The sequence below is a fragment of the Onychomys torridus genome, chromosome 11, assembly GCF_903995425.1.
Source record: "Onychomys torridus chromosome 11, mOncTor1.1, whole genome shotgun sequence".
NCBI classification, from domain to species: domain Eukaryota; kingdom Metazoa; phylum Chordata; class Mammalia; order Rodentia; family Cricetidae; genus Onychomys; species Onychomys torridus.
The window spans coordinates 58,087,698-58,101,652 of NC_050453.1; the positions used below are offsets into that span (position 1 = coordinate 58,087,698).

The 13,955-nt window shown below is 47.0% G+C and overlaps 1 protein-coding gene across 3 annotated transcripts in view; it reads left to right on the forward strand.

The window, feature by feature from the left end:
* Nucleotides 1-4,571, forward strand: part of Ipo9 (importin 9) — a 41,403-nt gene extending 36,832 nt beyond the window's left edge. For 2 of the 3 annotated variants that reach the window (XM_036202112.1, XM_036202114.1), the window contains exons 18-24: nucleotides 199-474; nucleotides 1,090-1,256; nucleotides 1,645-1,778; nucleotides 2,203-2,325; nucleotides 2,710-2,817; nucleotides 3,036-3,112; nucleotides 3,561-4,571. In XM_036202112.1, coding sequence (XP_036058005.1) covers nucleotides 199-474; nucleotides 1,090-1,256; nucleotides 1,645-1,778; nucleotides 2,203-2,325; nucleotides 2,710-2,817; nucleotides 3,036-3,112; nucleotides 3,561-3,671 — 996 coding nt within the window. In that variant the 3' untranslated portion in view covers nucleotides 3,672-4,571. The remainder of the gene's footprint in view (nucleotides 1-198; nucleotides 475-1,089; nucleotides 1,257-1,644; nucleotides 1,779-2,202; nucleotides 2,326-2,709; nucleotides 2,818-3,035; nucleotides 3,113-3,560) is intronic. The other variant, XM_036202113.1, reaches the window with a different exon arrangement.
* The last annotated feature ends 9,384 nt before the right edge of the window (nucleotides 4,572-13,955 follow it).

Sequence of the window (13,955 nt, forward strand, 5' to 3'; positions counted from 1 at the left end):
AGATAACTGATTGGGTAAAGGAAGGACTGTGTTAGTGCCTGTGTTTATCTGCAACAATAAATTCCTATGTCTAGTGTTACGAGCCACATGAGCCCTGTAGGCTTACTGCCCCATGAGGTATAGACTCTGTCAGTAAGTCTGGGGGCCTCCTTGCACCTCTTCCTCTCATGGCTAACCTTGTCACTTCTGTCTCCACAGAACGGTGGAGAGTGCTTGCGGGCCTATGTGTCAGTGACACTGGAACAGGTAGCCCAGTGGCATGATGAGCAAGGCCACAATGGACTGTGGTACGTGATGCAGGTGGTGAGCCAGCTCCTGGACCCACGAACTTCCGAGTTCACTGCAGCCTTTGTGGGCCGCCTGGTCTCCACGCTCATCTCCAAGGCAGGGCGGGAGCTTGGGGAGAATCTGGATCAGATTCTTCGTGCCATCCTCAGTAAGATGCAGCAAGCAGAGACACTCAGTGTCATGCAGGTGAGAACGGGGGGGGGGGGGGGTCCTAGGCTTTTTGCTGCGTGAGTGATAGGGAATCACATGAGTGTGTGGGCCCTGAATTGTTTTACTCTCTCAAGTAAAATTGATCTGCTCTGGCCCAAGAAACATGAGCAAGGAAATCTTACGTTTTGTCCTATGAGTGGATCTGCTGTGTGTATAAAGATTTATTTTACGTGTGTGTGTGTGTGTGTGTGTCTGTCTGTCTGTCTGTCTGTCTGTCTGTGTACACCATGTACATGGACTCCAAGCCCTTGGAACTAGAGTCATAAATGGTTGTGGATACTAGAACCCAGCTGAGCCATTTCTCCAGCCCAAACTCTGTTCTGTTTCTGTTTGTTTGTTTGTTTGTTTGTTTGTTTGTTTTAATGGTCTCATTGTTTAGCTCTGACTAGCCTGGAATTCTCTATGTAGACCAGGCTGGCCTCTTGAACTCCGTGATCTGCCTGCCCCTGCTTCATGAGTACTGGGATTAAAGGCATGCCCACTGTGCCCAGCCCCAGACTCTGTTTCTTAACTGACTGGGCTATTCTCTCCCCTCTCCTGTGTCTATGAAATCTGTTTTCCTGAAACAGGTACCCCCTTGTTCTCTTCTAGTCTCTGATCATGGTGTTTGCTCATCTGGTGCACACTCAGCTGGAACCTCTGTTGGAGTTCCTGTGTAGCCTCCCAGGACCAACTGGCAAACCTGCCCTGGAGTTTGTGATGGCTGAGTGGACAAGCCGGCAGCATCTATTTTATGGACAGTATGAAGGCAAAGTTAGGTAGGGCTCTGTCTTTTTGCTCTGAACTTTCTACTTGTACTCACGTGTAAATCTTTCTTCCTGACTTGTGCCGTTGGCTTTTGTTTGACGTACCAAGGTGTTCCCTGTATTCTCTGTCCTAGCTTTCTTGATAACCCTTCTATTTGAATACCTCCATGTTGAAATTCGCAATAAAACAATCAGCAGAGTAGAATGTGTATTTCTGAGCAGAAAGCAGTGGACCACCTCATGGGCATCACATCCCATTCTCAGCTGAACTCGGCTGCCTCTCCTAATTAGTTGTGAAAAGAAGTTTCACCATCAGAGAAGGTCTTCTTCTGAGAGTGAGCTAATCTACTTGGAATAAGCTCTGGATAGGAGCTGACTGGCATTCTCTGGCTCTCCCCAGCTCTGTGGCACTGTGTAAACTGCTTCAACATGGCATCAATGCAGATGACAAGCGGCTACAGGATATTCGTGTGAAGGGAGAAGAGATCTACGGCATGGATGAGGGCATTCGGACCCGCTCTAAGTCAGCCAAAAGTGAGTGATGCTTCCGTTTCTCTGGATGTCTGGGACAGGGAAAGGGCTATACTGTGTTCTGCATTTTTATTGGTGGGTTTCCTAAAGAAGCAACAGAAAACTAAGCAAAATGAACCAGAATGTATGGATCCTTCTTGTTGAAAATTGAGGCAAATAATCTTGGGCACAATTCTTCCCAGCTTCCATTCTGGGGCTCAGCTTTGTTACTGGTAGCAACTGATCTCTAATCCCGGAACTGTCTTACTTCTCCTTATTTCTTAGCTGTTATATATAACACAAGGCAGAATTAAATTTAAATTATTCTTTCTGGTTGGGTATAGTCAGAGATGGTGGAAACCATCTGAGAAAATCAGTAGAACTGTAGGTAGGATGGAGATGCTGCCCAGTGACAATCTGACTTGAGGTTCTTTTACTTCCTTCCTAGACCCAGAGCGCTGGACAAACATTCCTTTGTTGGTCAAGATCCTAAAGTTGATTATCAATGAACTCTCCAACGTCATGGAGGCCAATGCGGCTCGCCAGGCCACTACCGCCGAGTGGAGTCAAGGTGCACCAGGCCCTTACTCCCAGATTTGAACCTGGAGGATCAAGTTACATATTATCATATGATTGATTAGGTTTATTAGGCACAGATTTAAGGGTGTGGCAGAAGTGTTATTGAAAAGCTGCTCCGTGTCTGGTACTGTCAGGTCTACGTCAGTTCTCACAGAGGTGAAGGTGGGGGCAGCTAGGAAGCAAGCTGCCTACCCTACCCCTTCTTAGAAGCTTTAGTTCTTCCATTCAGTCATTGGAAAGGTTTGGCCATCCTTGGTTCTTTCCCATTTGAGAGGACGGTAGTCCACACTGCAGAGACCCTTGGACCTTCTGTTTTATCCTGGTAAGACTTGAGAGCGAAAATGCATGACTGTTTCATCTGCTTTTCTTCTTCAAGTAGATGACTCCAATGATATGTGGGAGGACCAGGAGGAAGAGGAGGAGGAGGAGGAGGATGGTTTAGCTGGCCAGCTTTTATCTGACATCCTTGCTACAAGTAAATATGGTAAGCCATTTGAGAAAAGACAGGACAATATGGTAAATACCTTTTCTGTGCACACTGGTGTCAAGAATGGGGTACCCAAGCAAGAGGAGATGTGGGCTTACAAGGGGTATTCCTTGGGCTTTTGCCCCTTCTCCCTCAGCCATGGGGTGGTAAATACCACCAAAGGCCTGATTATGGGCCTCTGTCCTGACTTGCCCTGTGTTGGCTATGTCTAACAGAGGAGGATTACTATGAAGATGATGAGGAAGATGACCCTGATGCCCTGAAGGATCCTCTCTATCAGATTGATCTACAGGTGAGGGTGTCTGTAGAAGATATCTTACAAGTGACAATATCTATTTCAAGCCATGGAAGCAAGATTGTGGGTTCAAATCCATTCATAGTTCTTCATGAGAACTACAAGAAAGTAGGGGTGGAGTTGCTGTCTGTCCAAGTGTTCAAGGCCATGGGTGGAGAGGGTGCTGGGGTTTTCATCCAGGACTCTGCACCAGCTGTGGCCCATCTTCTGTGAACATTCTCTGGATGAAACAGGAGATGGAGCCTTGGAAATACGTTTGGTTCCCTATGACATTCTGTCATTGGGTTCTATGTACATTAGGTCCAAGAATGTGAAAACCTGCCCTTGGGAAGCTGGCACTTGTCTGAAAGCCAGCATTCCTGTACCCTTGCCGGTGGTCCCTAACCCTGCTGCCCACTGATGGCCCTAGGGACCTGTAGTGATGCCACTCTCCTTCTTCCTCCAGGCATATCTCACCAACTTCCTTTGCCAGTTTGCTCAGCAGCCCTGCTACATAATGTTTTCGTGCCACCTTAATGACAACGAGAAGCGGATTCTGCAGGCCATCGGCATCTAAAAAGGGGAGTCTTCAACCTGAGTTTCCTCTCTCAGCCCAGCCACAGATCGCTCTGCAGCCCCCGCTGGTCTTGAGATGCACTTTTTCTCAGCCTGGAGTGGCTTGCTGGCCTATGGCCTGGACAGTGACACTGACGATTCAATCCTTGCTCAACCAAGGCTGGCATTTAAAAATGCTAAAACAAAGGACATTTCTCAAAGTCCTGTGAAGATACCCCAAGTCTGGAACTGTTTTTCTCCCCAGCTCTATCTACCCCTACCTCCAGATTCCTAGCATCTTTTGTTGGCCAGAAACATTGATACCCAGGAGGATTTTGGGTTCCTGATTATTTGCTCCACCTCAGGAGCACAGGAAGTCACTACCATTTATATTCAGAAACATACCTGTTCATTTTCATAGGACATCTGATGTGTTCAGATAGGAGTCCCCTTGAGAGATCATTATGCTTTCTACCCTCTGCCCCTGATGCTCTAGGTTCTTGGTAGGAACAAGCTGGAACAGCTACATACTAAGCCCTTCCCAGTGACCTCCCCTCCATGCTTTCCTCATGCAACACTAAGGCTCCACTATTGAAGGAGCCATCTTCCCATCTCTGCTTCATTGCATGACACAGCCCCTCCCCCAGGCTGTTCCTATATATACATGCACACACGAAATAAGCCAGACAGATGGTAACTTGTCTTTCTTTTGTAGGAAAAAAAAAAAATCAGGAAAAAGATTTTTATTTCTAAATCTGCCTGACCCATCTATATTTAATATGCCTCTTGTACGCATAACCACAGAGCCTGATATTCAAAGGTTATCCTTATCCCTCAGGAATCCTCTAAAGTGGTTGAGTTGTAGCCCTCAACTTTACAACATGTATTTTTCTAGGACAGTAAAGCAATCTTTACAAATGAATTTAGTCTGCATACTCTAAGGTGTCTCAGCACCTCTGCCTTCTGTTTATCCCTGTAGAAGGAAAGTGGAAACAGAAGGAAGCTCTAGTGGATCCTGTTCTGGCGTCCTGCTGTGATTTGGCAAAGAGCTCAAACATCTTAGAGACCTGGTGTTTTTCATTCAGATGTATGCAGCAGTGGTGCAGCATGTGAATGGCCAAGGGTTCAATCCCCAGTCCTGCAGAAATAAGGGACATCCCTCAATGGGTTTTCCTTGTGTTAGGAATTGGGAGTGTGAGATTAGGGAGAGCAGAGTGTCCCCTTTGTTTGATAGGACCCACATCTGGGACTCTATTCTTAATAGCCAGAGAGTGTCTCTGAGTGATGCTCTAACAAAAAGAAAAGGGAATATAGAAGTGACTTTTGAGCTTCATTCTTAAGCAGAAGGATAACAGTGTAACATTTCATCTAAAAGGCCTTTCATGGGACCCTAAGGATGTGGCAGCTTATTAATGACTATACCACCAGATGTCCTGAGTGCTGAACCCTGTGTTCAGAGGCATTTCACTAAAGTTTCCACCTTCTTTTTAAGAGCCTGAGAAGGTGTGTATAGTTGTCTTCTGGCTGGCAGTGTGAGGACCAGTATTGCCTCTGCCCCTGCTGTTTTCCTCCTGAAGTTGGAGTCCCTGATGAAGAGAAATAATAGCATATCTGTCCAAGTGGTACCCAGAAAACCACACTAGGAATTTTGGAAACTTGCTCCATAGTTGACCTCAAAGCTGATTGGATTTGGTGCTAAAACAGTAGACCATTCCACACAATCAAGTTGTCCAGTGGTTTTGGCATGTTAGAATGGTACCAGGTTAGCAGCATTGATCTGTTGAGTTTGAGAAAGCTTGGAGACCCCCAGTGCATATGCTGACAGTGTCTTGGGTCCCTTCTGAGCCTGCTAATTAGAACAGTTCCTCTGTGTCTAGTGCCAACATGAGTCCAAAGGGCTTTTCGTCTCTTCTCATGCTTCACTTTTGGTGGGAGGGCCAAGCTCCTGCCTTAGGAAAACCGGGGAAAGGCCCTAGTTCGCTTAGGAAGCCATCCTTGCCAACATACAACTAGTTGGACATGGAGAGTCTTATGTCCCTTGATGGACAGATACTTGCATGTGTTTTCAGAGCATTTAACTTCTGCAATGGGTGCACAGTGAATTTTCTCATCCTGTTGACTGTTTCTAAGAGCAGGGGAGAGGGGAGTTCTGTTGGTGACTGTTGGTGTGACATAGATGAACTCTGGCTCCTATTTTTGTCTCCTAAGAGAGCCAACTACATTTGGACAAAGGGCGGGACTGACTGTTGGAAGACTAAGAAAAGACCAGTGAGCTAACAAGAGAAGCGCCGGCTCCCGATGGTGAACGCTTTCCAGGATATGAGTGAAACACTAGAAGGCTGAAAAGTGGATAAAATTCCAAGAAAGGGAGTTGTTACCTAAAGTCATTGGCTAGGAAGCTTGAATTTGGACCATAGGGTTCAAAACGAATTCCTGAGAAGTCTGGGGTGTTCACTGTGAGCTAGAGCGCCAGTGGTTCCAGACTAGTGAAAACTACCTTAGGTTTCCTTAGCCATACTAAGTAGCCCAACAAGATCAGAGCACCAGCGGCTGAGCAAACTACAAGTCAGCCCTCAGGAGTGTGAGATGGGTCGCCTTTGCCTTACTCTTTCCAAGAAGTTGTTAGCATTTGCAAAAGAAACTGACCAAGACAAGGCAAGAATGCTGATGAAATCTTAGGTGGCAGGAAGCTTCAGGAAAGGTGATATTAAAACACAGGTAGATGAAGTCGTAAGAAAAGGACACTGGCAACAGTGTTTTCATTAGAGTGCTGTGTCCCCCACTAAAAGTCCTGGGTGTTAAGAGACCAGAAAACTCCAGTGTGGGCCTAGGTTATTGTCGAGGGCGCTGCAGATTTCCTGCCTCTGACCCTCTCAGTGGTCCTGACTGATGACAGTACTCTGTAAAAGGACAACCAAGGACTGAACTGTTGAGGGAAGGCAGTGCCATGGCTCGGAAGGCTGGACTCAACAGCACATTAAGGGACGGTCCAGTGAAAGTACTGCGTTGTCTCAGCCCACCAGGCAGACCTCTTGTGCCTGAGTAAATAAGAGACAGCTTTCTGGCTCCTCTGTTGCAGGTCAATGACTTAGGCTTTTCTTAAGAAGCTAGTCTAGGGCTCAGCATGGTGTTGTCTGCCTTTAATCCCAGCACTCAGGCAGAGACAGGTGAATTTCTGAGTTCAAGGTCAGCCCAGCCTACATAGCAAGTTCCATTATTTAGCAAAGGCTCCATGAGACCTCATTTTAGAGTAGGGCTGGGGAATCTGATTAGGAAATCGGAAACAGTCACAAATAAGGCACGTGCTATGGGAAATGTAGGTGCTGTGTGTGCTGTCAGCCCCAGAAAGACTGCACTAGTGGTGATGGAGCGGAAGCTGGGTCAAGTGGCATGGAGAAGGTTTCAATAAAGCACTTGCAAAAGGTTGGCAGTTCTTGCTAAAATGGGCACTAAACGCTAGACCTGCTGGATATGTCTGTGTGAACAACCTCACACCTCCTACCAACCCTGCAAAGTGGGTCCTGGTCCTTACTCCTTCTACAGATGGAGTAAAGCCGGGATACTGGATGTTGCCTGCCAGTGTGAGATTACCATCCAAGAAGCCCATATTTTGTCTCTCTTACCTCTCCTGTGCCTTTGCCAGAGGGGTGGGGAGGTGTGGGGAGGGGTGATCACCATGAGACTGTCATGAAACAACTGCATTTTAAGAGCTCTTCTAAGCTCAGCAAAAATGTTAGAATGAGCTGGGCATGATAGAACACTCCTGTATACTTTGGAGGCCAAGCAGCCCACCTTTTTAAAAAAGCAGCCTGGGGTACAGCTCACTGGTAAAACACTTGGTTAGCATTAAGTGCTCTACCAGGTTTCTGCTCCCCACATCAGCACCAAGCTAAGAGAAATGAAGATACTGTAGTCTTGGCCAGAAATAAAGCTGTAAAAATAAGCCAAATGGTGAAGCCTCCAACAATGCCTGCTTCCTCTAGAGACAGACTGACACCTAAGAGGGACTGAAGGGTGTTTGGGAGCCTGAGGTGAAGGAGGGACTGGCAGGTAGGATGCCATGTGGAAGCAGGTCCAGGTGCAAGAGCTGCATGTGTGCTAAGTTATAGCAGGTGGAAGAGAGGATCAAAGACAGTAGTGAGCATCATTGCTAAGTTATAACAGGTGAAGAGGGATCACAGACAGTGAGCATCATTGCTAAGTTATAACAGGTGAAGGGAGATCACAGCATCATTGCTAAGTTGTAACAGGTGAAGAGGGATCACAGACAGTGAGCATCATTGCTAAGTTATAACAGGTGAAGAGGGATCACAGACAGTGAGCATCATTGCTAAGTTATAACAGGCGAAGAGGATCAAAGACAGTAGTGAGCATCATTGCTAAGTTATAACAGGTGAAGAGGGATCACAGACAGTGAGCATCATTGCTAAGTTATAACAGGTGAAGGGAGATCACAGTGAGCATCATTGCTAAGTTATAACAGATGAAGGGAGATCACAGTGAGCATCATTGCCAAGTTATAACAGGTGAAGGGAGATCACAGACAGTGGTGAGCATCATTGCTAAGTTATAACAGGTGAAGAGGATCACAGACAGTGGTGAGCATCATTGCTAAGTTATAACAGGTGAAGAGAGGATCACTGAGACATCATTGCTAAGTTATAACAGGTGAAGAGGATCACAGACACTAGTGAGCATCATGAAGGCTGACTGACTGCTAAGGGAGAGAGTCCCCAATGTGACAACTATCAAATGTGTCTTCTCAATGTTAGAGCTCCTCTGCATCAAAGAGGCCAAGTGTTTGGCTAGTATCCGTATGGCCAAAGCCCCATTCTCACACAAATTGGCACTAGGTCTCAGTGCTTGAGCATTGCTTGGTAGCATTCTAGTAACAAGCAGCCAAAATAGTTGTTAATAAAATTCCAAAATTGGTGACTGATTTATTTGCCTTTCTGTGAAGGTGAAGCAGGTCAACACCGATTACAAAAGGTCTCTCAGGCCAGTGGCAAATGTGCAAAATGAGAAGGAAAACCGTGAGTGAGCCACTGGCCTGATTAGAAGGCCCAGGAAGCCCTTCACGTCTGGGCATAGCAATATAGCTGGAAAGGGGGCTGGGGCGGAACGCTAGCTATGCTGTGAACCTGGGTTCCCCTGGTGTGAAATGGGGGACCGATGCCCAGCTGGCCGAATGTGAGAAGAATCCTCCCTAACCCCTCCAGAGCAGAGCAGGAGCTAGCTCTGTTTGGCTCATCTTGCCTGGTTGGATTTGACTGTGACTCAGTTCAGCTTCACTGCTGCAGCTAAATCAAGGCTTGGTGAGCCTTTGGGAGGAACTTGGAGACTTTCCTGGGGAACAGGATGGAAATAGGTGGTGGCCCCAGCTCCCACCTGTCACCCACTGTGCAGTTTTTCTGCCGTTATCTGTGACAAACTAGTGGTGTATTGGTTTACTTCCACTATTTTTTCCCCACCTCTCCTTCTCATAACTTAATTGAGTTCTTTGAAATTCATTACCTTACGGGGTTTTGCAGGTTGGAAGACCACTGCTTGAGGATAGCCACACTTCTAAATCCACAGGGAAAAGTTTAGCTGAGGTCAGGCCAGGGTCCTGGAGTGAGGAGGCATAAAAGGAGGGCGGGGCCTAGACTCCCACAGTAGGAAGTCCCTGGAACCTGAGTGGTCAGAACCCTGCTGATCCTGGCTGAGTGCCTAGTGGTGGGAGGACATTGGAGAAGGCTGCATGGGATACCTGAAGAGCGCTCTACCTAGGATATCTACGCAGGCCAGAACATGTATGAGCAGATATTAAAACCAGTGTAAGTAGGCCTGGGAAGCTGCTTACCCCAGAGTTTTGTACTATATGAGGTCCACGACCTCTCATGAGCCTGGAAGGAAAGTAAACCATAGCATGCTAAATTCCCCCACTAGGTGGTAGGATAGATTCAGTCTGATCCATTTCAATTTAAAAAAAAAAAAAAAAAATCATTTTCAGCTGAGCAGCGGTGGGCATGCCTATAATCCCAGAACTTGAGAGGCAGAGGCAGATGGATTTCAGAGTTCGAGGACAGCCAATACACAGAGAAACCCTGTCTCGAAAATAACTTTTTTTTTTTCTGGAGCTGAGGACTGAACCCAGGGCCTTGAACTTGCTAGGCAAGCACTCTACCACTGAGCTAAATCCCCAGCCGCCACAAATCATTTTCCCAGCTGACTTTGCTGTTGCAGACTCTTGGATCTCATTTCCCTCAGCAGGTCCACTCCTTGTGTTTGCAGGAAGGTTAAGTAGCCACTGTAGAGAAGCCAGGCAAGGAGGGTGCCCCTTTGCGTGACCCTAAGCTCTCCAGATCAGAGAAAGACAGGGTGCACTGGTGCCTCTGCTGAGCTCAAGTCCAGGGGACTCAGGTGGCTTCGAGTTGGCTTTACATAGAGGGCAAGATATTTACCTAACTAAGTAGTTCAGGGAAGGTGTGATTCCCTCTGCCCATCTGTCTCAGCTCCCAGTTTTTCCTGTGAGGTAATCTGACAAATTGTAAACCTTTCACCAGGAGACCAGTCCTCTTCTGGATGCCCCCAGGTCCTCACTAATTCCTCACCTAGTTGGAGATTCCCGGGGAATTCTAATTTCTTGGGGCCCATTCTTTCAATAGTCCGGCAGCCAAAGAGGGGGCACAAGTGTCTAAACATATGTTCACTGCTGCCGGACGAGTCATTACAGAGTGCCAATGATAACGCTCTGCTCTACAGGCGGGCAGTATCCTGACCGCCGATCAAGTGAGGCAGGATAATGGCTATCTTCGTCTCCTGCTGTGTACACTTGAAACCTTTTTTTTCATGTGTATGAGTGTTTGCCTGCATGTGCGTATGTGTGCCACGTGCATGCCTGGTGTCCTTAAAGGCCAGGTGAGAGCATCTGATACTCTGGAGGTAGAGTTACAGACAGTTGTGAACCACCATGTGGGTGCTGGGAACCAAACCCGGGTCCTCAGCAAGAACATCAAGATCTCTTAAACCACTGGGTCACTTCTGCAGCCCATGCCACAAGGCACCCCAACACTGGGACATCTACCTCATCAGAATCTTTGCACAACTCCACTAGCTAAGCCAGGTTGGTAAACATTTTTATCAACATCATTTTACCACCAGAGACTCAACTATGTTCAAGGTTTGTTTAAGGTAATGTAGTAAATGGTAGAGAAAGTAGTAGGACCCCATGGTTTCTAGATAGGTGGATCTGGACTCAGAGCTGAAGCGTGTTGACAGCAAATGTTTCTGGTGTTCTGGATGAGGGAACTGGAGGGCATAGACAGCAAAGCAGAATGTAAATGAGTTAGGAAAAGGAAATCCCAGAGGAAGGGTAGCCCTAAACTGGGCCTTTGTAGGTGGCAGCACATCCTTCCAGGAGAGAGGGAGCAGGAGCATGCTCCTGCTACAGGATGCCATCAGCCACTGATAGGCTGGTCAGAATGTGCACTAAAATTGGATAGTCATCAATACCACTGCCAAGGACATTTCTTGACTCATTGCCACTTACGTCTGCACATTGTTGTTCTTCTTCCTCTATCACGAGCTCCATGAAAGCCAGGGCCACTATCACCAAGCTCTGGCAATAAGTAGCGCTCAGCAAAGCGTTGTCCTTCCTGTTTGAAGTTGATTCTCTCGCTCTCTTCCGGATGTGTGTGCTTTTGACCCCATATCACCTGTCTGCATTATTTGATATCTTTAGTTTCTTTCTTTTGTAAAACAAAACAAAACAAAACAAACAAACAAACAAAAAAACCCCAAAAACAAAAAACAAACAAGGCCGGGGAGTGGTGGCGCACACCTTTAATCCCAGCACTTGGGAGCCAGAGCCAGGTGGATCTCTGTGAGTTCAAGGACAGTCTGGGCAACCAAGTGAGTTCCAGGAAAGGTGCAAAGCTACACAGAGAAACCCTGTCTCAAAAAACCAAAACCAAACCAAACCAAACCAAAACAAAACAAAAAACCAAACCATTACTTTTATTTATTAGTGTGTGGGGACAGACATGAGGTCAGAGGACAAATTATAAGAATTTGGTTCTCTCTTTCCAGGAATTTAGACCTTTTCCAGGTCTTCAGACTTGGCAACAAGAGACAGGGTCTCCTATGTAGCCCTGGCTGGCCTGGAGCTTGCTATGTAGACCAGGCTGGCCTCAAACTCACAGAGATACAGCTGCTTCTGCCTCCTGAGTGCTGGGATTAAAGTCGTGTGCCAGCTACACCAATGGTTTTCTGTTTGCAAAATTCTAGGATGGAAGAATAGGACTCAGGGGCTAGGGTGCCCATGAAGGTCAGAACACACATGCATAGACAGACAGACAGACAGACAGAGGCTGGTCTTGCCTCAAACTCCTAATCCTTGTGCCTCAGGCTTCTGAGTGCCAGACTAAGCACAATACCCACCACTTCCCAACTGACACATCTTAGCAGGAGGTGCTGATGCACAGAGACAAATAGGATGAGCTATATTACCACAATGGACCCGAGTCCTGAGAGGGCATGGAACAGGGATTGCAGAATAGGTGTGAAGACTGGGGGCCCTGGAAGGGCTGTCCAAATCCTGAGCCTTCCCTAATCTTTCAGGTGAGGGCATGCAGGAACATCATCCTCTCAACAAGTCAGTCTCACTGGGCTCCTTCTGTGACTAGATGAGACAAAATAAGGCTTTATCAGTCGGAGGCTCAAAGGGTGACTGTGATCAAGACATTAGGCACTAATACTGCAAATGAGCTCATTCCGTGGTAGATAAACTGAGCTGGAGGAAGCTAATTCTTTCAGCTCACACTGCGGAGATTTGAAATTGGTCTTTTGTGACTTTAAAGCCCATACCCTTGAGATCCATCACCTGCTCCTCCTTAAATGTTTATGCCAGACTGTGCCTGGCATAAGAACTGAATGCTGAGGGGAACATGGATGTCCAGCCTCATCTCTAGCAGCCATGTGCATGGAGTGGAAAGATAGACCAGCCTGGTCTACAGAGCAAGATCCAGGACAGGCACCAAAACAACACAGAGAAACCCTGTCTTTAAAAAAAAAAATTCTTTTCCTAATTCCTACTTCTGTTGGTATCCTTTTTTAGAATACTTCCAGCTGGCCCACACATGTACCCAGCTGGCCTCTGGCAACCCAAACCATACAGACAGGTAATTACATAGTCCTTCCCTCTATAGGACCCTGTGCCCTTAACTGTAATTTAATGTCATAGCCTCTTAAGAGAGAATTGGATATATTCTCTTTGAAGTTCACAGTGAGGATGAGAAAGGCCCAGAAAAGCAGCAGGAACATGGTCAAGGTTATGGCTGAACTTGAAACTGAAGGAACTCAGGTCCTTCCTAGCGCCCATTACCCCAAGTATAAGCAAGCATATCAATTATGATTCTTGCTGTAAGATAGTGTCCTCTATATTTGTTCTTGTGATAATAGGCATCTTTGGGGGGGTGGGGAGGTCAAAGGTAGGTGGCCAGTGTAGGGTGTCATCTTGCCACCTAGCCACAGCTAGAATGGGGGTACTCTTCCTCCAGAGGCTTTGTCTTTTAGGAGTGCCTCTTAGAATGCCAGGCTCCTGCCTGTCTGCAGTGTGCTCAGCAACCAGAGCAGAGCTTAGGCAGTTTGGAATCCAGGATGAAGGCTGAAGGCGGAGGATGCACAGGCTTGGGCGGTATGAGCAGCCACCTTCTCACAGCCCCAGTCTGGTCTTCAGAGCTGGCCCTGGCAGTGGGGTGTATGGAGAGTGCCAGGTTATCTTTAAATGGCACTTTACTCAGCCTGCAGCTCTGCCAGCTGGGCAGGGTGGGAGCAGACAAGTGTTATTTTGAGATCTGCGAGTGAGTGGCGAAGGCTGTTTACAGCTTTCCCGTCTGTCCCCTCCCGGGAAGGGCTTAGGGCCACAGTACTGGGCACTCCAGCTGGGGTTTGTTTTCAGCCATCCAAGCACAGAGGGAACTGTTGAATTTGGATGCACAGGGCCTTTCTTGACAGGTTTAGGTGATGGTAATTCCACTAGATTCAAGATCACACTAACAAGCTAAATCTAATACTGTAAGCCTCAATTCAAAAGGTTTTGTATTGTACTGACTTTATTATTTAATTCTTACAATCATTCTGTAGAACAGATACCAATATCTGTTCTGTGGATTTGGAAGCGTAGACAGAAAATTTAAGTAAAGCTTGCCCAAAACTACCAAAGCTGGTAAGTGACCCTGCCAGGACCCAAAAATCTAGCCTGGCTCCAGAGCCCATACTGTGAACCACAAACTATGTATAAGACTTGCCCTGCTACTTCTTGACT